This window comes from Anolis carolinensis, unplaced genomic scaffold (genome assembly GCF_035594765.1).
Source record: "Anolis carolinensis isolate JA03-04 unplaced genomic scaffold, rAnoCar3.1.pri scaffold_8, whole genome shotgun sequence".
Taxonomy (NCBI): domain Eukaryota; kingdom Metazoa; phylum Chordata; class Lepidosauria; order Squamata; family Dactyloidae; genus Anolis; species Anolis carolinensis.
Window position 1 is genome coordinate 27,538,710 of NW_026943819.1, and position 26,890 is coordinate 27,565,599.

At 40.5% G+C, this 26,890-nt stretch overlaps 1 protein-coding gene across 1 annotated transcript in view; it reads left to right on the forward strand.

Moving 5' to 3' along the window:
* Positions 1 to 8,187: 8,187 nt before the first annotated feature.
* Positions 8,188 to 26,890, forward strand: part of trim29 (tripartite motif containing 29) — a 57,565-nt gene continuing 38,862 nt past the window's right edge. Inside the window, exon 1 of the mRNA XM_016994710.2 lies at positions 8,188 to 9,248. Coding sequence (XP_016850199.1) covers positions 8,409 to 9,248 — 840 coding nt within the window. The 5' untranslated portion in view covers positions 8,188 to 8,408. The remainder of the gene's footprint in view (positions 9,249 to 26,890) is intronic.

A 26,890-nucleotide genomic window follows, 5' to 3' on the forward strand; every position in this document is an offset into this window, starting at 1 on the left:
GTTTGCTTACCTCTTCTAATACGCCAAAGGAGGGAGGAGATGTCATTTTCTGACCTAATGGTATTTATTTAAGGGAAAGATTTGCATATTGCACTCTGCGCATGGTGTGCAGCCCTAAACAGCTTTGTTAGACCCCTATAACTATGAAACCCACCAAAGAGAAGGCGAAAGACCTTGTAAAATGACATCTCCCTTTTTCCATAGCATTGAGGCATTGGAGTCCAAGTGGTGCCAAACTGAATTAATTCTATAGTGTAGATCAGTGGTTCCCAAGCTTTGGGATTCCAGGTGTTTTGGGCTTCATCTCCCACAGTTCCTAACAGCTGGTAAGCTATGTATTGTCGAAGGCTTTCATAGCCGGGATCACAGGGTTGTTATATATTTTCCGGGTTGTATGGCCATGTTCTAGAAGTAACTCAAAAATCAACAGAGAAATGTAAAAAAAAAGGAAAGTATGGTATATAGTATGTAAGTACTGTTGGTAATGTAATATTATCTTCTATATAAACAACTTCCCTATGGAATCTCTTACGTTTACTAGTAGTATATATTGCAATGAATACTTTACTCAAGGTATCCACTATATGTATTCTCATTCACTACATTAGTGTAGTTAAATACAACACCATAATTCCCTTCGTTTGCAGCTTGTATAACAAGTGCCACTAAAAGTTGTTTATATAGAAGATAATATTACATCACCAACAGTATTTACATACTATATACCATACTTTCCTTTTTTATATTTCCATGTTCTAGAAGTAGCCAGTAGATGAAGCCATTCAATGCAAATTAGGGTGATTAACTGCAACATTTACACCAGCCTCCAACTGACAAAGAGTTCTTCCCTCACCCTGGACTTCCCAGATATATATATAAACCTTCCTTGCTGAGTTTCTCCATACCTCACAACCTCTGAGGATGCCTGCCATAGATGTAGGCGAAACGTCAGGAGAGAATACTTCTAGAACATGGCCATACAGCCCGGAAAACATACAACAACCCAGCTGGTAAGCTGGCTGGGATTTCTGGGAGTTGAAGTCCAAAGCATTGGAGGCCCAAAGGTTGGGAACCATTCCTTAGTTCTGGATTGGGAATCTCTAGTTGGATATTGTTGGGCTGTCGCTCTCAGCTGCTATAACCGGCATAGCCAATGGTGAGGGATGATGGGAGATGCAGTCCAACAATACCTGTGTAGATGCACCCTACAACAGGGGGCGGAGCTAGAGGAATGGGCGTGGCTTCTTTCCAAGAGTCCGAGACAGGGCTGAGAATCTATCTATACCTCTCCTGAGGAGCTTGTTGGGACACAGAGGGCGGAACTAGGGAACAAGGTGGGGTCTCCTTCCAAGAGCCTGAGACAGGGCTGAGCCTCTATACCTCTCCTGAGAGGCCTTTTAGGACTAAAGGGCGGGGCTAGGGGTGGGGGCGGGGCCTCTTCCCAAAAACATGAGACAGGGCTGAGCCTCTATACCTCTCCTGAGAGGCCTTTTAGGACTAAAGGGCAGGGCTAGGGGTGGGGGCGGGGCCTCTTCCAAAGAGCACGAGACAGGGCTGAGCCTCTGCATACCTCCCCTGAGGCACTTGTCAGAACACCGGGGGGGGGTATAGAGGTCCAGCCCCGTCAGGCACTTGGGAAGAGGCTCCGCCCCCTCCTCTAGCCCCGCCTCCTGTGTCCTGGAAGGCGCCACAGGACAGAGATAGAAGCTCAGCCCTGCCTCAGAGCTCGTAACTCCGCCCATCCCAGTCCTGGCTGCCCATTTGTGGCCCCGCCCACCTCCCCTCATAGCCCTGCATCTTGGACTAGGTGAAAGTCTTAGCCCCGCCCTCTTGAACAGTAGCCACACCCACTCCTCTAAGCCACGCCCCCTTTCCAAGGGGAAGCTGAGTCATATTTTTTATGGAAAGGGGGTGGACGGCCAAATAAGTTTGGGAACCACTGTTCTAATGGCTTTCTGTTGGCACAAAGCTTGGAACAAACTCATAAAGATCATATCCATTAAAAAGACAGTATCAGTATGTTTGATGTGCTGTGTACGGAATGGTTTCCTAGCACATTACGTTGATAGCACCATTTGGCTTGGGAATACCGGCGGTGGCAAGGAGATTGCTGGTGGAGATAGCGAGAGGATGCAACAGCTTCCGATGCCGAGGATGCAACAATCTGTCACCACCATCCACTTCCCCTGTCTAGACACACCTTGAGTTGAGAGAAATGACAAAAAGATTGGATCATGCCTGGGAAATGAGTCACCAATCACAATCAACAAAGTTCTGAATTCTGAAGAATGCAAGGAGAGGCGGGCTGGCAAAGACACAGCCATGCCCTTACCGGTCCTATCCCATGACCTAGATATTTTGTTTTTTAAAAATAATCTTTATTAAGATTTATTATTACAAAGTTAAAATATAGATATAGTGTGGAGCCTCCGGTGGCCTAGGGGATAAAAGCCTTGTGACTCGAAGGTTGGGTTGCTGACCTGAAGGCTGCCAGGTTCAAATCCCACCCGGGGAGAGCGCAGATGAGCTCCCTCTATCAGCTCCAGCTCCATGAGGGGACATCAGAGAAGCCTCCCACAAGGATGGTAAAACACCAAAACATCCGGGCAATGTCCCCTGGGCAACGTCCTTGCAGACAGCCAATTCTCTCACTCCAGAAGCAACTCCGGTTTGCTCCTGACACGAAAATAAATAAATAAATATATATAGTCAGAAAAATAGATAAGGAAGAAAAAAAATAAAAATGAAAGAATATATGATACGTGTCCAGTGTATTACCGTATATACTCGAGCATAAGATGACCCAAATATAAGCCGAGACACCTAATTTTATCACAAAAAAAACTGGGAAGACATTCACTCGAGTATAAGGCGAGAGCAGTAAGTTTCAAAAATAAAAATACAGTAGATATAACATAAATGCGCCGGCAGAATGTTGGATAAGCGAATACATTGGATAATAAGGAGGAATTAAGGAAAAGCCTATTAAACATCAAATTAGATTATGATTTTACAAATTAAGCACCAAAACATCATATTATACAACAAATTTGACAGAAAAAGTAGTTCAATGCGTAGTAATGTTATGTAGTAATTATGAATTTAGCACCAAAATATCACAATGTATTGAAAACGTTGACTACAAAAATATTGACTACTAAAAAGCAGACTGCGTTGGATAATCCAGAATGTTGGATAAGCGAATGTTGGATAAGCGAGACTCTACTGTAGATACCAATAAAATTATGGTAATTGAGGCATTATTCGGTTAAATGTTTTTGAATATTTACATAAAACGGTAATTTAAGATAAGCCTGTCCCACTCTGATTAAATCATTATTCTCATCTTCTTCAATGTAAATGTGCTTATGTATCTTTTTAATAATAATAGAGTAAAACAAGAAATGTAATAATAGAGTAAAATAATAAATGTAGTAACAATAATAATATCAGAGTGAAGTAATAAATGTATTAATAATAATAAAAATAGAGTAAAATCAATAGAATAGTAACAATTATAATAGAGTAAAATAATAAATATAATAATAATAATAATAATAATTATAATAAATAGAGTAAAATAATAAATGTAATAATGTCAATAATAATAATAGAGAAAAATAGTAAATGTACCATATATTGTCGAGTATAAGCCAACCCGAATATAAGCCAATCAGGACCCTCACCCAAGTATAGGCCGAGGGGGGCTTTTTCAGTCCTAAAAAAGGGCTGAAAAACTCGTCTTATACTCGAGTATATACAGTATGTATATATTTGGTACTACAGAATGATTAGGTAATTCTAAATAGTAGATTATTTAATCAACTGATGTAACTGTCAAAATTTAATGTTAGATTAAATTAAAAACTGGTATGAGTAAGTATAGTGATAGCAATGATAGAAATAAATAAAAAAGACAAGAATATTTTGATTTTGACTTCCTAGTATCTTCCTGAGGTCTGGTCCTTTTCTTTTCTTTCTTTCCTTTTCTTTCTCTTTATTCTCCCTCCTTTTTTCCTTCTTCCATCATTTCTTTGTATCTTCTCTTTTTCAGATCAGGATCTATTTATTCTTTTGTATAAGATATTCAGTTCCTTGTTTCCAGTCGGTTTCTTTTATTTCCATTCCCTTATTCTTTGACATGAGAAAAGTTAATCTGTCCATGTTTCTGATCTCTAATATTTTTGTTATCCATGTTTCTTCTTCTGGTTATTCATCTTGACCTAGATATTTTGCATATCTCCATCAGCCTGAAAGAACTGTCTTTCCTCTCTGCCCCTCTCACAGATCTGGTGCCTCCTAATAATTGCGAGCAAACGTTTTTTAAAGGATTATAAAAATCCAGAAATGACAGGTGAGTCATTCCCCGCAGGGCTGCTTCTTTTTTCTACCTGTGGTGGGATTTGCAGTCTGAAAAGTAGACTTTCAGGTAGAGTTTGTGATCCTCTTAAACACACACCCTTGCCGCAATCGCCTTTCACAACTTCTCATCCCTGGTCACAGCTTAAACATGATGGTTATCTTAGCACAATTGTCAGATTTCTTCCTTCTTTGCTGTGGGATCCTACTCAGTCAGTGCCTTGGCAATGGTTTCCAAACTTTGAACTTCAATTCCCAGAAGCCACAGCCAGCTTGGTCAACACCTTCTTGGAGGTGCCAAAGAATGCTGGTGTCTCACCAAACTGGAAGGGAACGGTTTAGTAAACACTGGGTTCAGTCAGGGATTTCGGGAAGACTAAAGTTTGGGAAAACCAAAGAATGCTAGTATCTCACCAAGATAGAAGACCAAAGTTTGGGAAACACTGGATTCAAGCAAGGAACTTGGGAAGATCAAACTTTGAGAAGACCAAAGAATATTTGTAGCTCACCAAGATGGAAGACCAAAGTTTGGGAAACACTGGATTCAAGCAGGGAACTTGGGAAGATCAAACTTTGGGAAGACCAAAGAATGTTGGTATCTCACTGTTGCACCCCAAGGCTGCGGGAGCACCCTGAAAACCAGACAGGAGCCAGTATAACACACAAGCGGTTTATTGAAGCGTGTGTGTATGTATATATATATATATATATATATATACACACACACACACACACACACACACACACATACATACATACACACACACACACACACACACAGAGTTAGTGAATAAGTCAGTATGAAGATTAGTCCTTAATATGAAGTCTTTAGCAATTCAAAACAAGTTCAGCAATGTCTTTTTTGTAATCCACCAGTGACACTCGATAGTTTCAAACCAGAGTCAAGGATAGTTCTTTAACAAAAGCTAAGAACCAAACACTGCAAAACTGCAACTGTAATCCACTTGGATAGTCCCGTCTCAGAACAAGGAAAGCAAAGTAAACAAGGAAAAGTCAGTCTCGACTCAGGAACAAGGATAGTAAGGCAACAAGGCAAGGTCTACTCGGGAGTCACTGCATGGCACGGCTTGCATGGAACTGGGAACCTGACACAGTTTCCAGACAGGAGACAAGGCTAGGAGCTGGATACTGGAACCTCTTCTGAGGAAAGGCAAAGTTGACACTGCAATGAGAACACAAAGAGGAACACCTTTAAGGAGATCCCAAGGTTGCAAGATTAAGGGAGTGCAGGACCCACAAAGCTTCACATGGGAAAGTTAGTCATTATCGAGCCTGAAAGCTGACCTCTTGCTTCTTCGAACACCCTCCTTTTTGCTCCTATCTCTTGTAACAAACTCCCTCTGATTAAAAAGTCCATCTTCACCCAAAACAACACCATCTGGTGTAGGCAAGATTGATGAGGCATCGGAATGCTCTCCAATTAGTGGATCCTCTAGGCAGCTGCAAGGCCAAGGGGCCTCGTTCCAGGCTGGGAATGTCTCCTGGATCTGTAGCATAATCTGTTTCCAAATCCATCTCCTGGTGAAATATAGGCCATGATGGCTGAGCCACAACACTCACCAAGATGGAAGACCAAGTTTGGGAAACACTGGATTCAAGCAGGAAACTTGGGAAAATCAAACTTTGGGAAGACCAAAGAGTGTTGGTATCTCACCAAGATGGAAGACCAACGTTTGGGAAACACTGGATTCAAGCAGGGAACTTGGGAACATCACACTTTGGGAAGACCAAAGAATGTTGGTATCTTGGGATGAACACGATAATGGCTGAGCTTGTGTAGTATACACAGTGTGTTTGTTTACACTATTGACACAATGCAGTATGAAACCACCTCACCTGCCCTGGCTCAATGCTATGGACTCTTGGGTGTTGTAGTTTGGTGAAGCATTTGTCCTCTTTGGCAGAGGAGTCCAAAGACCTCATAAAACTACAACTCCATGGATTCCATAGCATTGAGCCATAGCAGTTCCAAGGACTACCAAAGTGCATTAATACTCATTGATGGACTACTCTTGAATATACTGACTTGCAAGTTTGTAGAACTTGTAGTGCAAATTGTGTCATCCAATGTACACCATAATTTGCATGGGAGAGTTAAGGGAAGCATTGAATAGGTACAACTCTGCAGTGCAGACACTTTCAAAGCACACTGATTCCAGTCAACTGCCTCATTAGAAGTTGCAAAGGCTTGTTTATCCAAAGTACCCTTCGGCTTGAAGACGCTTGGTGTCCCAGTGGAACAGCTTACATTCCCCCAGACTACCAACCTAGATATGAATTTGTTCTTTCTCAGTGTGCAGTTGCTGATTACCAGCCGCTCTTTCAATCCTCAAGTGTTAATCTGGATTTGAAAGGGTATCTTTTTAAAGCACCCTGCATATTTGTCTCAGTATATCTGAGAACAGAAACCTCCACCCTAGAACATTTTTGAATTGTCTAGAGTCAGTTTCCTCAAGGCTATGGCCTTAAGAGATCACTTTAGCTCAAGAAAGGCAGAGCAAGGGTGGAGGAGGAAGAGGAGGAGGAGGATTTTCCTCAAAATATAAGATCTTCCAAAACATTTCACTTGCACTTCTAAAAAGGAGATGGAAAAAAGATCTCACGTGTCCCAACAGTGGATGCCTCTATGTCTCGAATGAGTGCTGTTTGATATCATTTCGCTGCCATATCTCAATGGTATTATTATTATTATTATTATTATTATTATTATTATTATTATTATTATTATTATTATTACTATTATTACTATATTTATTTATACCCCATTTTATATCTCCCAAAGGAGACTCAAAGCGACTTGGCATAAAAATTGAGTTGTAGTTTTACAAAGTCTTTAACCTACTTTGCCAGAGAGCTGGCACATCATTTGATAAAATTTAGCTGCCATGGCTCAATGGTATTATTTGTTTGTTTGTTTGTTTGTTCATTTATTTATTTATATCCCACTTTATATCTCCCAAAAGGAGACTCAAAGTGGCTTGGCATAAAAATTAAGTTGTAGTTTTACAAATTCTTTAACCTACTTTGTCAAAGAGTGCTGGAGCATCACTTGATATCATTTAGCTGCCATGGCTCAATGGTATTATTATTATTATTATTATTATTATTATTATTATTATTATTATTATTCCATTTTATATCTCCCGAAGGAGACTCAAAGCGACTTGGCATAAAAATTGAGTTGTAGTTTTACAAAGTCTTTAACCTACTTTGCCAAAGAGGGCTGGCACATCACTTGATATCATTTAGCTGCCATGGCTCAATGGTATTCTTATTCTTATTATTATTATCATTATTATTATTATTAATACCCCGCTTTATATCTCCTGAAGGAGACTCAAAGCAGCTTGACATAAAAATTGAGTTGTAGTTTTATAAGATCTTTAACCGACTTTGCCAAAGAGGGCTGGTGCCTCACCAAACTATATCTCCTATTTAAAGCAGTAAAAGTGACATCAAACTGCTTTATGTGGACATAACGCCGAAGTGAGCCACCCTTTGACTCTACGTCAATGGGAACGACCCAAGACTCCAAAAAGATTGTTCCACGCCTGCTGTCAATGGGGATCCCTTTTCAAAAGCAGGCAGCCAAACTGGTTGCTGCGTCCTCTTTGTGCACATTATTTTTTTAAAGAACAAATAAATAAATAAGTGGAAACGACACGTAAACAGATCTTCATTCCCCAACCTGGTCGGACAGGAATCTTCTTGGGTGTGTCGGCCTTATATAATTAGCTATGTAGCCGAATCTCTCTGATGTCTTTTGTAACATCTCTCGTTGGCTGACTCTGCCCAGCATAACTCAGGTGTTCGCTTTCTCCTCCCCGTTCTCACAGGTGTGGCATTTTGGTAGAGCTTTCGTTGTCGTTCCTCCTCCACTCCTTGCCGGGACAGGAGCCGAAAAGGTTGGTCTATCTCTGTGACAAGGGCAGGTGAGGCTGAGCTTTGACTGTTTCCTAACAGAAACTCAAAGTTGCAGGCCAGAAAGGAAGGGAAAGAGCCCAGAAAGATAGAAGAAAGCCTACGGCATGGAGACAGCAAGGACCAATGGGACCACCGGGAAGCCAGAAGAAGGGAAGAACTCAACCTCTCCTAAGAAGGAGGGAGAAGAAGGGAAGAAAGCCACCAGCCCAAATCGAGGGGAGAAGGACACCAACAAAAACAATGCCTCAGTGGAAACAGGCCAACTGAAAAATTCTATTTATGCTGGGGGTGACTGGAAGAGACCAATCATCCAGTTTGTGGAATCGTCCGATGAGAAGAGGTCAACTTACTTCAATATGGAGTCCGGAGAATCCAAGAAGTCCAACTTCCCAAATGTGCAGCTTGGAGAACCTCGAAGGGCCCAAGTTTCCTTCCCTGAGAGAGGAGATCTGAGGAAGTCCTTATTTAACATGGAAGCAAAGAAACCCTTTGCTAATGAAGGGGAGGAGAAAAAGTCGCTGTATTCGAGCGGGGCGATTGCAGATCTCAGGAAGCCCATTGCCTCCCTCCGGGAATCGGGAGAAGCCAAGAGGAACAACTACAACCGGCCCAGCCGAAGTCCCACCTCCAGGCCCCGCATCCTGGAAGAGGTCCTCTGTGACTCCTGCATCGACAACAAGCAGAAAGCGGTCAAGTCCTGCCTGGTGTGTCAAGCCAGCTTCTGCGAGCTCCACCTGAAGCCCCACTTGGAAGGGGCGGCTTTCCGGGACCACCAGCTCCTGGATCCCATCAAGGACTTTGAAGCCCGGAAATGCCCCGTCCACGGCAAGACAATGGAGCTCTTCTGCCAGACGGACCAGGTCTGCATCTGTTACCTCTGCATGTTCCAAGAGCACAAGAACCACACCACGGTGACGGTGGAGATCGAGAAATCTGGGAAAGAGGTACTGTCCTGCTTTATTTCTTCTTTGTTTACTTGCTGTATACTTTACCCTTTTCTCCCTACCAGGACCGCCAGGATGAGGCATTTTAAGCCAAAGACAAGTGTACAATTTCTAATACATCTCAGTCTCTCAAATAATTCTGGCTGGGCTATCTTTCCTTGCTACAGAACCCATATGAGTTGGTTAGTATGGACATATCATTTGATAACTTGCAATATATGCTCAGGTCGTACTTAAGGTTGCATGCTAGGTGGGTAACAAATACATCATCATTATACAACAATACATAAATTTATTATGGTCCATGGACCCACAGCTGTTAAGTAAATAACATACAAGAGTTTACAGAACAGTCAAACTGGAGAAATTACTAAACGAACTACACAATGTCAGGTAATATCCCGATCAGAGACTAGGCCCCTTTTCAGCCTTGACGCCACTGCAAAGAACTTTGCCACCATGAGGATCACCTCATGGTGCTTATCCTCCATCAGATATCTGACCTTCATAGTCAGACAATCGAGTCAGGATTGGGTGACTGAGCTGACCTCGTTGGGCTGAGTAATAGCGGCACTGCAACAAGATGTGTTCTAATGATTATATTTCATTTCCACCAGCATAATCTTTGGGAGTAGGGGATATTTATTTATTTATTTATTTATTTATTTACAGCATTTATATTCCGCCCTTCTCACCCCGAAGGGGACTCAGGGTGGATCACATTACACATATAGGCAAACATTCAATGCCTTTTAACATAGAACAAAGACAAACAAACATAGGCTCCGAGCGGGCCTCGAACTCATGACCTCCTGGTCAGAGTGATTCATTGCAGTGATTCATTGCAGCTGCTCTCCAGCCTGCGCCACAGCCCGAGCCCAGATAGTCTGCCATTTAGGAGCTCTGCTGGAAGTACATTTCGTATCGCTTTTGTGAAGAATCTTCAGTAATTAGACCCTGTGAGACTCTTAAGATAATTGCTCTTCCTCATCAAATTTCTAAACCAATTCAAATGATCAAAGGGGTCAGTCAGGGCTGTATCTTAGTTCCTACCCTGTTTAACATATTCTTAAACAACCTAGAAGAAGTCATGATGGATCCACAAGGACACCTTCCCAGCTTGGGCATGAGGAGAGTCCCCATTCTGCTTTAGGCAGATGACACAGTCATCCTGTCCAGACCCAGACCAGGGCTCCTACTCTCAAGATATTTACAGGGAGAGCTCAGAGTTTGCTCAAATTCACCATGTTCCCCTAGGGCCTAGAATTTACCATACACCAAGCCATTTAAGTTATTATTATTATTATTATTATTATTATTATTATTATTATTATATTGTATGACACAGCAAACAAGATAGATATGCTGGATTTCGTATCACAAAATCACAAGTCGAACACTTCCCAAGTGTCTAGGACTGTGTGATGTATTTTCGGATGATGCGTGCAGATCCCAGTAGGGTGGCCTTTTGCAGTTGGCAGATCATGATTTTGTCAATGTCTATTGTTTCCAAATGCCGGCTGAGATCTTTTGGCACGGCACCCAGTGTGCCCATCACCACCGGGACCACCTGCACTGGTTTCTGCCAGAGTCTTTGAAGTTCAATCTTGAGGTCCTGATAGTGGCTGAGTTTTTCCTGTTGTTTTTCATCAATGCGACTGTCACCTGGGATGGCGACATCAATGATCCAAACCTTTTTCTTTTCCACAACTGTGATGTCTGGTGTGTTGTGTTCCAGAACTTTGTCAATCTGGATTCGGAAGTCCCACAGTATCTTTGCGTGCTCATTTTCCAATACTTTTGCAGGTTTGTGATCCCACCAGTTCTTTACTGCAGGGAGGTGGTACTTGAGGCATAAGTTCCAATGAATCATTTGGGCCTCACAGTTGTGCCTCTGTTTGTAGTCTGTCTGTGCGATTTTCTTACAGCAGCTGAGGATATGATCAATGGTTTTGTCGGTTTCCTTGAACAGTCTGCATTTTGGGTCATCAACTGATTTTTCAATCTTGGCCTTAATTGCATTTTATTTGCGATTTAATTTAATTGCATATTATTATTATTATTATTATTATTATTATTATTATTATTATTATTATTATTAGGTCTTCCAAATGGGGCAGATGTCTTTTGAGAGCTCACAGAGCTGGCTCATAAATGTCAACATTCCCACTTGATGCTGCAAATAGTCAGGTGAAGAACATGCAACTTGTCCTTCTTCACAACCACCTCTTATTTATTTATCTAACTCATGCTTTTCCAGGATTGGGACCCAACAACTGAACCTTGCCCTTATTGTCTGCCTTCAAATAATCTCTGATTAATGGTGACCCTGCATAAGTAAGATTTATCTCTGTGTTGACTCCCCAACCAGTAACTGATAATTGGATCTACTCCACAACATTTGATCTGTAAAATCCTTGCTACCAATGTGGACTAGGGGAGGTTTACTTAGGCATGGAAAAAAATGCATCAGTATTCCAGCATTCTATTGCATGGAAACTGGGGAAGCCTGTGTCTTTCCTTAAGTGGTACAGGTTTTGTTTCACTGGGAAAGCGATGAAAGGAAAAGATAACATGGATCCTGTGCCTTTAATACTTAAGCAGCAGAGAGTTTCAGCTAGCTACTTGTTCAACTTGTCCTGGCACAAGCCCGCAGGCTGAGTAAGGCTGTACTTAGCGGAAGGCACTTTCTCCCTGGAACGGGCAACAGTCCATTAAAAGAAAGCTTGTATCTCATGAAAAAAAGTTGGCAAGAAGAAGGAAATATAGATGTCGGGTGCAGAATTTGCTCAAAGCCAATGAATTATGTGAGCCTGAAATGGAGATGGAGACCCAGACTATCTTTGTGATTCATTCTGCAAAGGGTTTGCAGATTCTCTGAAATCCCATTGGCAACATACTCAAGACTAATATCAAACTACACCTGCAAACAGAATTCAAAGATATAGCTATGTTAGTCTGGAATATCACTGTGCAAAGATGGTGCATTGGGTTAAACCCTTATGCTGGCAGGACTGTTGACTTGAAGATTGGGTTTCTGACCTGAAGGTTGCCAGTTTGAATCTAAACCGGGGAGAGCGTGGATGAGCTCCCTCTATCAGCTCCAGCTCCATGTGGGGACAAGAGAGAAGCTTTTAATTACTCTGATTTTATCTGCTTGGATTTTAATGTATTGTCTATTATCTTATTTTGTGTATTGTTGGAATGTTTCAAGTTTTTGTCAAATATGTTGTGTTGTTGTTTCGGGCTTGTCCCTGTTGTGAGCCGCCCCGAGTCCCTTCGGGGACATGGGACGGGATATAAAAATAAAGAAGAAGAAGAAGAAGAAGAAGAAGAAGAAGAAGAAGAAGAAGAAGAAGAAGAAGAAGATGATTATTATGCCTCCTACAAGGAGGGTAAAACCATCACAACATCCGGGCAATGTCCCCTGGGCAATGTCCTTGCAGATGGCCAGTTCTCTCCCACCAGAAGTGACTTGCAGTTTCTCAAGTCATTCCTGACATGGAAAAAAAAAAACTATGCAAAGGGTTCTTAGGGTCTGAGAGAACAAAGTTGGTAGCATAAGCTTTCATTGACTTTTCTACACAGGGGGTTAAAGCCAGAACTATAGTATTTATGCTCTGAGCAGATGCCAAAGCAACTATGATGGTGGCCAGATGTACCAAGCTGGATCTGCTATGGAATCACACTAAGCCTATATAATATACTCCATGCAGTCATGCCGGCCACATGACCTTGGAGGTGTCTATGGACAATGCTGACTCTTCGGCTTAGAAATGGAGATGAGCACCAACCCCTAGCGTCAGACATGACTGGCCTTAACATCAGGAGAAACCTTTAACTTTACCTATAATTTACAATAATAAATAATAATTACTATATTGCATATACATATAATATTGATAAAATATTATAATGCCATGCAATATAATATTTATTTATTTACATTTATTTACAAACATTCAATGCCTTTTAACATAGAACAAAGACAAGGCAAACATAGGCTCCGAGCGGGCCTCGAACTCATGACCTCCTGGTCAGAGTGATTCATTGCAGCTGGTTGCAGCTGGCTTGCTCTCCCGCCTGCACCACAGCTCGGGCCCAACAATATAATAATATTAATTATATATTATTTATGAATAACAATACAATATAATAATATTAATTATATATTATTTATTACATGTAATATTACTTGTAATATTACAGTTGGTGTGGTGCAATATGCTGGTATATAGTGCTAGTGTTGTGCTGTGCTAGTGATATAGTGCACTATATGTAAATATTATTTGTAAGCCGCTCTGAGTCCCCTTCAAGGTGAGAACGGCGGGATATAAATGTCATAAATAAATACAAAAATAAATAAAATATTCTACCTTTTTGTTCTTATGGTTAGTCTCTCAGGCTCCATCCACACTGCCATATAATCCCATTTCCAGATCCGGATTATCTGCTTTGAACTGGATTATACAGCCAATAGGAAGAAATGCATGGGTTGAACCTAGATGTGGTCCACAGTGGTAGTCCCACCACCCTTGATCATTAGTGATGGGAATTGGAGTCCAGGAATACCTGGAATATTGCACGATTCAGACTGCTGAGTTGGAGACTTTTGAGTCTGATAGACAATGGAGCCCACAGCCTTTCCCTGTGGGAATCCATTTGCGGTGACTCCACGCGTTCTCCACTCCTGCAGCATAATGAAGGGTGTGTGTGGGAAAGTCATTTTGTTTCTGCTGCTTATAAGCAATTGGGAGTCAGGAGTCTTTGTTGGTCTGTTGCAAATCATCCTGGGATCTGCAGAAGATGAAGGCTTGCTTCCCAACCCCGTTGTAGACTAAAGACTCAGCAGTAATAGGCTGGGTCATTTCCATCCCCACCCTGAAGTTTATTTGCAGGCCACGCTTTGCTGAGTGTGAAGAACTTGTACATCTACCAGCAGGATCCAGGCTTTGGATGTCAAGAGGGTCTGGGCTTCAGCTTCTAGAAGTCCTTACTAATAAAGTTGTTCAGTTGACTGCAGTTGAGAACATCTGGAACACCAAAGCTTGAGAACAACTGGTTTGAATTATGGTGGCCACCCAAATCACATGATAAGCAGAACCCAGATGTTAATGCTCCAGACATCCATTCAATTGACTGCAGTTGAGAACATCTGGAACACCAAAGCTTGAGAACAACTGGTTTGAATTATGGTGGCCACCCAAATCACATGATAAGCAGAACCCAGATGTTAATGCTCCAGACATCCATTTAGCTGACTGCAGTTGAGAACATCTGGAACACCAAAGCTTGAGAACAACTGGTTTGAATTATGGTGGCCACCCAAATCACATGATAAGCAGAACCCAGATGTCAATGCTCCAGACATCCATTCAATTGACTGCAGTTGAGAACATCTGGAACACCAAAGCTTGAGAACAACTGGTTTGAATTATGGTGGCCATCCAAATCACATGAAAAGCAGAATCTAGATGTCAATGCTCCAGACAGCCATTCAGTTGACAGCATTTGAGAACATCTGGAACACCAAAGCTTGAGAACAACTGGTTTAAACTATGGTGTCCAACCAAATCACATGAAAAACAGAACCTAGATGTCAATGCTCCAGACAGCCATTCAATTGACTGCAGTTGAGAACATCTGGAACATCAAAGCTTGAGAACAACTGGTTTAAACTATGGTGTCCAACCAAATCACATGAAAAGCAGAATCTAGATGTCAATGCTCCAGACAGCCATTCAATTGACTGCAGTTGAGAACATCTGGAACATCAAAGCTTGAGAACAACTGGTTTAAACTATGGTGGCCACCCAAATTACATGAAAAGCAGAATCTAGATGTCAATGCTCCAGACACCCATTCAGTTGACAGCATTTGAGAACATCTGGAACACCAAAGCTTGAGAACAACTGGTTTAAACTATGGTGTCCAACCAAATCACATGAAAAACAGAACCTAGATGTCAATGCTCCAGACAGCCATTCAATTGACTGCAGTTGAGAACATCTGGAACATCAAAGCTTGAGAACAACTGGTTTAAACTATGGTGTCCAACCAAATCACATGAAAAGCAGAATCTAGATGTCAATGCTCCAGACAGCCATTCAATTGACTGCAGTTGAGAACATCTGGAACATCAAAGCTTGAGAACAACTGGTTTAAACTATGGTGGCCACCCAAATTACATGAAAAGCAGAATCTAGATGTCAATGCTCCAGACACCCATTCAGTTGACAGCATTTGAGAACATCTGGAACACCAAAGCTTGAGAACAACTGGTTTAAACTATGGTGTCCAACCAAATCACATGAAAAACAGAACCTAGATGTCAATGCTCCAGACATCCATTCAGTTGACTGCAGTTGAGAACATCTGGAACACCAAAGCTTGAGAACGACCACTCAAATCACATGAAAAACAGAACCTAGACGTCAATGCTCCAGACATCCATTCAGTTGACAGCATTTGAGAACATCTGGAACACCAAAGCTTGAGAACAACTGGTTTAAATTATGGTGGCCACCCAAATGACATGAAAAGCAGAACCTAGATGTCAATGCTCCAGACATCCATTCAGTTGACTGCAGTTGAGAACATCTGGAACACCAAAGCTTGAGAAAAACTGGTTTAAACTATGGTGGCCACCCAAATCACATGAAAAACAGAACCTAGATGTCAATGCTCCAGACATCCATTCAGTTGACTGCAGTTGAGAACGTCTGGAACACCAAAGCTTGAGAAAAACTGGTTTAAACTATGGTGGCCACCCAAATCACATGAAAAGCAGAACCTAGATGTCAATGCTCCAGACATCCATTCAGTTGACTGCAGTTGAGAACATCTGGAACACCAAAGCTTGAGAAAAACTGGTTTAAACTATGGTGGCCACCCAAATCACATGAAAAACAGAACCTAGATGTCAATGCTCCAGACATCCATTCAGTTGACTGCAGTTGAGAACGTCTGGAACACCAAAGCTTGAGAAAAACTGGTTTAAACTATGGTGGCCACCCAAATCACATGAAAAGCAGAACCTAGATGTCAATGCTCCAGACATCCATTCAGTTGACTGCAGTTGAGAACATCTGGAACACCAAAGCTTGAGAAAAACTGGTTTAAACTATGGTGGCCACCCAAATCACATGAAAAACAGAACCTAGATGTCAATGCTCCAGACATCCATTCAGTTGACTGCAGTTGAGAACATCTGGAACACTAAAGCTTGAGAACTACTGGTTTAAATTATGGTGACCACCGAAATCACATGAAAAACAGAACTTAGATGTCAATGCATGGAATTATTACATAGCATAGCATTGAGCATCATGGAAAAAGGTGTGTGGAAGAGTTAAGAGGGTATAGTGCAGGCCTGGGCGAACTTTGGTTCTCCATGTGTTTTGGACTACAACTCCCACAATTCCTAGCAGCTCCATGGAAAGTAGTAATGTTAAAAATAATACAAATAGTGGTTATTCAGAATGAGAAGATGGCATTTTAGCACAAACACTCCCCAAAGAACTATCTACATTCCTCCCTACTTTGTCAGCCTCCCCAGTTCTGTTCCAAAGACTTAGGTGCAGGCTGTGATTCACACACGGCATGCTATGACTTGATGAGTTAGTTGAAATTGACTGGAAATCCATTGGCCTAATTCACATTTCTAATACAGCAAGAGACTGGAATTTATCTTTTTTTCCCCTTCTTAAAAAGAAGTCATTGCTCATTGAGCATAGACTGAGTATAAAGGTTGCCAAGAGACGTTTGCAGCGAAGGCTGAGACAAGTGAGTAGCACGAGAAGGACTTGGAAACAGGAACCAGCACCAAAAACAGGGTATTCATTCCTCTTTATGCCAAAGCCAAGAAATCAAACGCCCAGAAAATGGTTGACCCAGTTTGAACTGAGCCAGGTGTTCTGTTCTGGAAGAAGAAAAGGGGGAAAAAGCAGCACAAGAAGCAGTTTGAAAAGAACTTGATTTTGGAGGCCTGGCTTTTTTTTTTTGCTGAATTAATTTACTACCTTTTCATCCTAGCGTTTAAAAATATTATCCCAAATGATGCCATGCCTTCCAATGAAAACTGGGACACATGTGATGTTGTAGAATTAATTGGGACTGTCCAAATTGGGACATTGGAAGGATATGCAGTATGACCCTTTACTTTTATAGTTGCAACAGCCCTGTAAGTTATTCCAAAAGTCCTCATATTTTTCTGTGCAATGTTAAGTCCACCAAAGCACTGGCTGATCAAATAATAGGGGAAATTGTAGCTAGATTCTCATTTAGATTCTCATTCTCATCTGATAAGGTCTCCAACAGTTGGGAAAACTTATTTTTCAATGGGTTGTAGTGTGTTTTCTGGACGGTATGACCATGTTCCAGAAGTATTGTCTCCTGACGTTTTGCCCACATCTATGCCAGAAATCCTCAGAAGTTGTAAGATACATATACCGAATCAGTTCGGGGAGATGTTCATTCTCTGTAACTTTTTCCGGCTTGCGATCCCACCAGTTCTTGGTTGCAGGCAGATGGTATTTGTGGCACAAGTTCCAATGAATCATCTGAGCAATGGTGTTATGCCTCTGCTTGTAGTCTGTCTGTGCCACATTATTATTATTATTATTATTATTATTATTATTATTATTATTATTATATGTTTTAATCACGTAATTTGTATTGTGTTTTAATTGTACATCAAACTGATGTTTTTAGGGCTTGTCCCCATGTAAGCTGCCCCGAGTCCCTTCAGGGAGATGGAGGCGGGTTATAAGAAATAATAATAATAATAAGCCATCAGAACAAATGCAATTCAGGCCAAGATTGAAAAATCAGCTGATGACCCAAAATGCAGACTGTGCAAGGAAGCTGACGAAACCATGGACCATATCCTCAGCTGCTGTAAGAAAATCGCACAGACAGACTACAAACAGAGGCACAACTATGTGGCCCAAATGATTCATTGGAACTTATGCCTCAAGTACCACCTGCCAGCAGTAAAGAACTGGTGGGATCACAAACCTGCAAAAGTATTGGAAAATGAGCACGCAAAGATACTGTGGGACTTCCGAATCCAGACTGACAACGTTCTGGAACACAACACACCAGACATCACAGTTGTGGAAAAGAACAAGGTTTGGATCATTGATGTTGCCATCCCAGGTGACAGTCGCATTGACGAAAAACAACAGCCGCTATCAGGACCTCAAGATTGAACTTCAAAGATTCTGGCAGAAACCAGTAGAGGTGGTCCCAGTGGTGATGGGCACAATGGGTGCCGTGCCAAAAGATCTCAACCGGCATTTGGAAACAATAGGCATTGACAAAATTACAATCTGCCAACTGCAAAAGGCCACCCTACTGGGATCTGCACGCATCATCCAAAAATACATCACACAGTCCTAGACACTTGGGAAGTGTTCGACTTGTGATGTTGTGATACGAAACCCAGCATATCTATCTTGTTTGCTGTGTCATAATAAAATAATAATAATAATAATAATAATAATAATAATAATAATAATAATAATAATAATAATACACCACACAGTCCTAGAAACTTGGGAAGTGTTCGACTTGTGATTTTGTGATACGATACCCAGCATATCTATCTTGTTTGCTGTGTCATAATAAAATAATAATAATAATAATAATAATAATAATAATAATAATAATAATAATACACCACAGTCCTAGACACTTGGGAAGTGTTCGACTTGTGATTTTGTGATACGAAATCCAGCATATCTATCTTGTTTGCTGTGTCATAATAATAAAATAATAATAATAATAATAATAATAATAATAATAATAATAATAATAATAATACACCACACAGTCCTAGACACTTGGGAAGTGTTCGACTTGTGATTTTGTGATACGAAATCCAGCATATCTATCTTGTTTGCTGTGTCATAATAAAATAATAATAATAATAATAATAATAATAATAATAATAATACATCACACAGTCCTAGACACTTGGGAAGTGTTCGACTTGTGATTTTGTGATATGAAATACAGCATATCTATCTTGTTTGCTGTGTCATAATAATAATAATAATAATAATAATAATAATAATAATAATAATGTTATTTTTATACCCTGCCCCAGGGACTCGGGGCGGCTTACATGGGGCCAAGCCCATGCTAAACAGTCGTCGTGTCAATAATAATAATAATCATCATCATCATCGTCATCATAAATTGTATGGGAGACTATTAATGATAGTTTGAATCAGTTTTTTCCCCTGTCAAGTTACTTTTTCTAACCTTCTAGCAAACCCATCAAGCTCTCAGCCCTGTCCTTTTATAGGAAACAGATTGAAAAGGGAAAAGGTGAGAATCGAAGTAGGAACCACAGCGGGAGAAAAGAAAGATCACTGGATGAAATTCTCTTTCATGGGCAGAGTTGAAACACAGCGTTTCTTTCCCTGGTGAAACATGCAAAATAGTCTTACAAACAGAATCTGGAAGATCTTCCAGAAAGTCAGTTTCCTTTTTTGAAAAACACACACACTCATGCAGACACGCAAGCCAGCGATTTGTTTTTGAAGGTTGTTTTTCTTCCCGCTTCACCTGCTTCAGAAAACAACACAAGGGCCCAACAAAGCGCCAGAAATATCTGACAACCGTCCGTCTGGAAATAACAAAGATGTGCGGGTCCACCCTTCACCGCATGTCAGAGCTCATCTCACGGGATGGGTTTGAATTCCTCTCTTCTCCTTCCTCCTCTCGCTCGGCCTTTGTGGGGTTTAATGCAATGCCTTCGAAGAAGAGCCGTCGGTGATGGTGATTTGTTCTCATTTGAACAAAGTGCTTTCGTGGATGAAAAACCTTGTTCAAAGAGATTCCCCTGCCTTTGATAGCATACCTGCCGGAGAAGAGCTTTGGGAATTTCCCCGATTGGTTTGTACAAAGATTTGTGTTTTGGAACAAGTGTTCTCTCGGAGAACAAACACGGCTTCAAGGATGTGCCTCGGAGAGAGATTCTCCTTAGCTTGCAATTAGAAAAGGCTCAAGGATTTGGCATCCACTTGCAGCTGAGGTTCGGACTGGGTTGTAATTCAATACGCAGTAATGTTATGTTGTAATTACTGTATTTATGAATTTAGCACCAAAATATCATGAAATATTGAATACATTGACTACAAATATGGCTTGGATAATCCAGAAGCTTGGATGAGCGAGGCTTGGATAAGTGAGACTCTACTGTATTCAAAAACGTTTAACCTACTGATGCCTCAATTAATGTAATTTTATTGGTATATATTTTTATTTCTGAAATTTACCACCCTCGGCTTATACTGGAGTGTTCCCAGTTTTTTTGTGGTACAATTAGGTGCCTCGGCTTATATTTGGTTCGACTTATACTCAAGTATATACGGTACTTTAGAAGGCTCATTTGTGGTTTTTCTAGTTCAGAGGTTCTCAACATGGGGTCTCCAGATATTTTTGGCCTGCAACTCCCAAAAATCCAGCAAGTTTATCAAATGTTAGGATTTCTGGGAGTTGAAGGCCAAAAACATCTGGACACCAGGTGGAGAACCACTGTTGTAGTTCTTCATGCTCAAAAGGATACAGATGAATCTCCATATGAAACTCATTGAGTCACCTTGAGCAAGTCACACTCTCTCTTCTCTGAACAAACCTTGCCAAGCAAAGCCATTGGATTGCCATAATTCAGAAATGACAAAAATGCCCCCAAAATACCACCAGCATATGCACTGAAGCTTAAATTCAGCGCCAGTTGAATTCATGATATGGACTACATTGGAAAGCAATTTTGACCAACTTGAATAACAGAGACATCACATTGTGTCCTAATCCATGATGAAAGAACCACAGTCTGACGTCTTCAATGCTCCTTTCCCATTAAAGCAGTTATGTTTAGCCAAGGCTCTTGCAAATGACCAGAGGACATTTGGGTGAAAGCCCAGAACTTCCATCGAGGACTAATGTGACGTTTCTAGTGTCTTTTCTTCATCCCATTGATTTCTGGTGATGTTCCCTTGTTGACTTATCCATGCACGAGAGGGATGTTTTTAAGTACATTAAAACTCCAGCTTATTTCTCACCTGGTTAGTCATCTGATATAAGTCACTGTTCCAAAAATGCCACCCATGTTAATACATTCGAACTAGGAAAGTGTCCTTCCAAAAAGCAAATCAATTTAAGGCAAGATTATTATTTTAATTATTATAGTAATTTTAAACATAGAAAGGGTGAGAACAATATTGGGTATAGGAAAGAAAGTGAAAGGAGAAGGGGGGATGATGTGGGAAAAGAGGGAAGAAAAAAGAGAAAAAGAAAAAAAGAAAAAGGAGAAAATAATAATTTTTATATATATATAAATACCAAAAATATAATTTTAAAAAAGTCTGGTTTCTGTTCTATTTCTTTTCGGTTTTATTAACCATGGTTTATTATTTCTCCTTTGTATTTAGTCTTTCTTTCCTTTTTTGTTTCTATTCTCATTACATTCCATCTGATTATTGTTACATTTGTTATTTTACTCTATTTATTATTACATTTATTATTTTACTCTATTTATTAGTATTATTACATTTATTATTTACTCAATTATTAAAAGGATACATAAGCACATTTACATTGAAGAAGATGAGAATAATGATTTAATCAGAGTTGGACAGTTTTATCTTAAATTACAGTTTTATGTAAATATTCAAAAATGTTTAACCTACTGATGCCTCTATTAATGTAATTTTATTAGAATCTATTTTTATTTCTGAAATTTACCACCCTCGGCTTATACTGGAGTCAATGTTTTCCCAGTTTTTTTGTGGTAAAATTAGGTGCCTTGGCTTATATTCGGGTCGGCTTATACTCGAGTATATACGGTAGTTATTTTTTTTTCAGAAGTTATTTTTAGGATGTGGTTCTAGAAGCACCTTGATGGGACTTTGTTTTGCAGGAGACATTCTTTTACAAGTCTCTTTTAAAAAGCCAAATAAACCCGTCTATCAGAAATTAATAAAAGAGGAATGAGCTGCAGAGCGAGAAACATAAGTTTCCTTATCATGGGAAGAGGTCACTTCTGAAACCCTCTTACGAACAAGAGGAAGAAATTACTGCACTTTAAAAGACAACGTTGCGAGGGCTGAGTGGACTCCTCCGGGGCCTGAGTGGCTTCTCAAAATGATTACTTCTCAAATGCTGCAATGGGTAAGAGAAAGAAATTGCTCAAAAAGGAGAAACTTCCCAAACTCTAATCAGTTTCATGCAGGGCATGGACTGATGTGATAGCCCCTCATGTTCCTGAGCGTTCCCGCTGCCATTGACCTTTGATATCCATGATTTCTAACATCTCCATAATCCCAGGAGGACTTTGGCCAACTTTTTCCACTTGGAAAAAAAAAATCTTTTTAGACTTGTAGTCAATTACCAGGAAATTGACATGTGGGGACCTCATAATTAAGAGACTTCTAAGTCACTGTCATTTGCAGCTCTGCTTTGTTGAAGCCATTTTTACTTGGAATATAGTTTCCTTCTTAGAGGACAACCCAAGAATATTATATATTATTTGACAGTACAGAAATGCCGGACCACTATCATGTCCGACGACACAGAGAAGCCATTGAAATCCACAAGCATGTGGACAACTTCAACAGAAAGGAGGAAACCATGAAAATGAACAAAATCTGGTTACCAGTATTAAAAAAAACTCCAAAATCAGAACAGTAAATAAGGAGCAACACTCTGAAAACAGAAGAATTCCAGACATGAGTCAATCAGGGGCAGCTAACGACTCTGAACAAAGGATTCCCTCAGGCCAGGACATGAAGCTTGGAAGGCCATTTAATGGTAATGAAGGGGTTTAATTACAACATTCACACTGGCCTCCAACAGACAAGAGTTCTCCCCCCCACCCAGGAACTTCCACAGATATATACAGTAGAGTCTCACTTATCCGAGCCTCGCTTATCCAAGATTCTGGATTATCCAAGCCATTTTTGTAGTCAATGTTTTCAATACATTATGATATTTTGGTGCTAAATTCGTAAATACAGTAATTACAACATAACATTACTGCGTATTGAACTGCTTTTTCTGTCAAATTTGTTGTATAGCATGATGTTTTGGTGCTTAATTTGTAAAATCATAACCTAATTTGATGTTTAATAGGCTTTTCCTTAATCCCTCCTTATTATCCAAGATATTTATTTATTATTTATTTTATTTCCATCATTTCTATGCTGCCCTTCTCACCCGAAGGGACTCAGGGCGGCTCACAATCTGGCAAATTCAATGCCGGTATACAGTACAAAAATAAAACATAACAATTAAAACAATCAATTTAAAATAATCCAATAAATACATTTGAAACAGCACAATAAAAATACTTAATCCATTCGTCCACATAAACCTTGCACATAAACCTTAAGATATTCGCTTATCTAACGTTCTGCCGGCACATTTAGCTTGGATAAGTGAGACTCTACTGTACCTCACAACCTCTGAGGATGCCTGCCATAGATGTGGGTGAAACGTCAGGAGAGAATGCTTCTGGAACGTGGTATAACAGCTGGGATTTCTGGGACTTGTAGGCCAAAACACTTAGGGACCCACAGGTTGAGAACCACTGAGTTAAAGGAATTATCCAATGAGCCTACATTGGGGTAAAGGCTCTAACATCTTGGATAGCTCCTCTGAGCATATCCCAAAACATATCCCAAAATTTGGAGTTATCATCCCACTGGCATGGAGGCCACAAACCACAGTTGCAACTACAGGATCTAAGGGGCTGCAAGTTGCCCAATACTGACCTCCAGCTTGATCATGGAGAAGCTGGAGATTGTATCCAGGCCTCCACATCATTTAGTTCGAGCCTCCTTCTGATTTATATTGATTTTCTCCATCCCGTTTGTGAGCACTCTTAATATATGAGAAAGGGCATTTCTCCCATCCCGTTCATAAATTGCCCTTCTTTGGTGCCTTCCATTATCTGCTTCGCTGCTCATGTTCTTTCTCCAAAACACTTGGAATGCACTGTGCTTCTTTCCACATAAATCTTTGGGCCGGGCACATTTCAATTGCAATGACTCTGAGACTTGGGCGACTAAATTACAGATGAATTTTCATTTGCAATCACTCTGGTTGTCCTCCTGTCTCCCATAAAGATGGATGTTGACACACCTTCCAGACCTACTAATCAGGAATGATTAAAAGAATGGAAGATGAATGAATAACTGAAGGTTTATAATCCTTTCCCTCCTTCCTTTCATCATCATCATCTCCCTTTTTGAAATCACCCAAGCTCTATCTAGACCAATGGTTCTCAACCTGTGGGTCCCTAGATGTTTTGGACTACAACTCCCAGAAATCCCACACAGTTTACTAACTGTTAGGATTTCTGGGAGTTGAAGGCCAAAACATCTGGTGAACCACTGATCTAGAGAATGGTTTTTGTTGTTTATCTTCAAGCTATTTGTAATTTCTGGCAACCTAAGATGAACCTCAGATGAACCTAATTCCAGGACAACATCTTCATTAGATTTATTCACAAGGGATTTGTTGGAGGGCTGCTAAGCCAGCAGTTAAACCAGTTTAAGTCGGAAGTGGAGATGAGCACTGAGATTTGGAACAGGACACGTCTCTACTCACTTGATAACTAGTACAGCCACAGGCACAGGATATAGTTGGATGTAATCTGTATTTGAGTAGAGCTATCTTTACCCAAGAACCACTAGAGAGTTGAATGAGTGTTGATAAGTCACAGTTACTCAGAGAAAGACAATAGCAAATCTTCACCTGGGTAATACGAGGGTTATCCAGAAAGTAGAACACGTTTTGGAATTAAAAATGAACAAATTATAGGAGAAAACATTTACCATATGCAGTTGAAAGCCACACCCAAATACCACTTCTCAACATAGTCGCCATTCAAATCTAGGCACTTATCATAGCAATGAATGAGCTTGGCAACTCCTTCCCCACAAAACTCTGCCGCTAGTTTATAATATATGCGATAGAGTCTTAGATGTTGGAGGAACAATAACAAGTTTATTCAGGCACAGAGCTTAGTGGTTACAATTCTCACTTAGAGGCACTTTCATTAACAGTTACAATATTAGAATAAGATGAGTCAAACTCCCTAAAATGTCACTTCTTTAACTTAAAGTAGTCAGAACTTCATCCTCTGCCACTTTTAAATCGTAGTCACCCCTGTGATATACGATCACAGATTCTCTGTTCCTTACTAGGACACAGACTACATAAAATAAGTCACCGAACTTATTTTAAACCGACTCAAAATGAACAATTGAGTCTCCCTTGATCCCCTCAACCTAGGATCAATCTTCCCTGTGCCTCATCAGAGCACAGACTGACTCTCATTTTAAAACTCTGCACTTCTTCAACAAAACGGCAGTTGGCTCTGCCTACTTCTCCATGGCAACCAGCCTCTGAGTGCAGAGAAGCAATAACTGCAATACTCACCCTTTTAAAACACAAACACACAATTAAACATAACATCTATAAACCAAAAATTCATACTTCATTACAAAGAGCTCCTCAACATCTCCAGATAGCTTGGTCCATAAGGTCCAAGCCACCATGGCCAGCATGAAGATGGGGAATCTAAGACTTGCAGTCCTCAAAAGGCATTTTTTTCTGGTGGCTGTGATAAGAGAACTAGTGAGGAACAGGAATCAAAGGTGGGTCTTAGATTTAGCTGTAACTTTTTGCTTGCTCACAATTTTTCTTAACTGGCCTTGGGCCAGTGATTGAATCTTGTGCAAATTCGCTTCACAGGAAAGCACGGTAAAGAGGATAAAATGAGATGAAAGTTCTTCCTGCCCGGAGCCTGTAGGGATGGGAGAGAAATTATCACATTTATAATAAAGAAGGGAGTCCACCCAGGAGATCTGATAACGTTGACTGTGTTCCTCCCTCCCCATAAGTTATTCGGCATATGGATGGGTGATGTTTATCTACCGTTTGGATTTATTGCCGCACAGCCTCCTCTCATTAATAGCGTCAGCTTCTCTGAGAGTTTTGCTATTCACGTCCTGAACTTGGCAGAGGGTAATAACTCAGTGTTTGCTTCCCTTTTGTTTTCTTGTATGAGTAAACAACACAGCTTTAGAGCAGGAGCTGCTCTCCAGCTTCAATGAGTGGCACTACAGGATCATGAAAATGTGATCGAAAGCGGCACCTTGGCCATTTTAATCAAGATGGCAAGACAGCAAGACAAAGTAGAAAGTGATGTGTGTTTTGCTTTAAGCCACTGGAAATTAAAGGTGGCTTATGCTCGACGTTATCCCTAAGTGGAAATACTGAAAAGGAAATCAGGAGAAGATCTGAAATGATAAAAAATTACATAGTGCCTGACAGGTATCCAAAGCTCTTCCTGAGTATTATTTTGGCTATTCAATAGAAATTTTTTTAAAAGCAGACAGAGCTACACAGCGCAAGATTTGCATTGTGAGGTGATCCATTACTTCTCTGGAACCACATGAAGGTGCTCTGTAATAGAAAGATAGAAGTATAGAGTCAAAGAATTGGAAGAGATCTCAAAGGTCATACAGTCCAACCCCCTTCTTCCATGCAGTAAGATATTATCCGGGCTCGGGCTGTGGCGCAGGCTGGAGAGCAGCTGCAATGAATCACTGCAATGAATCACT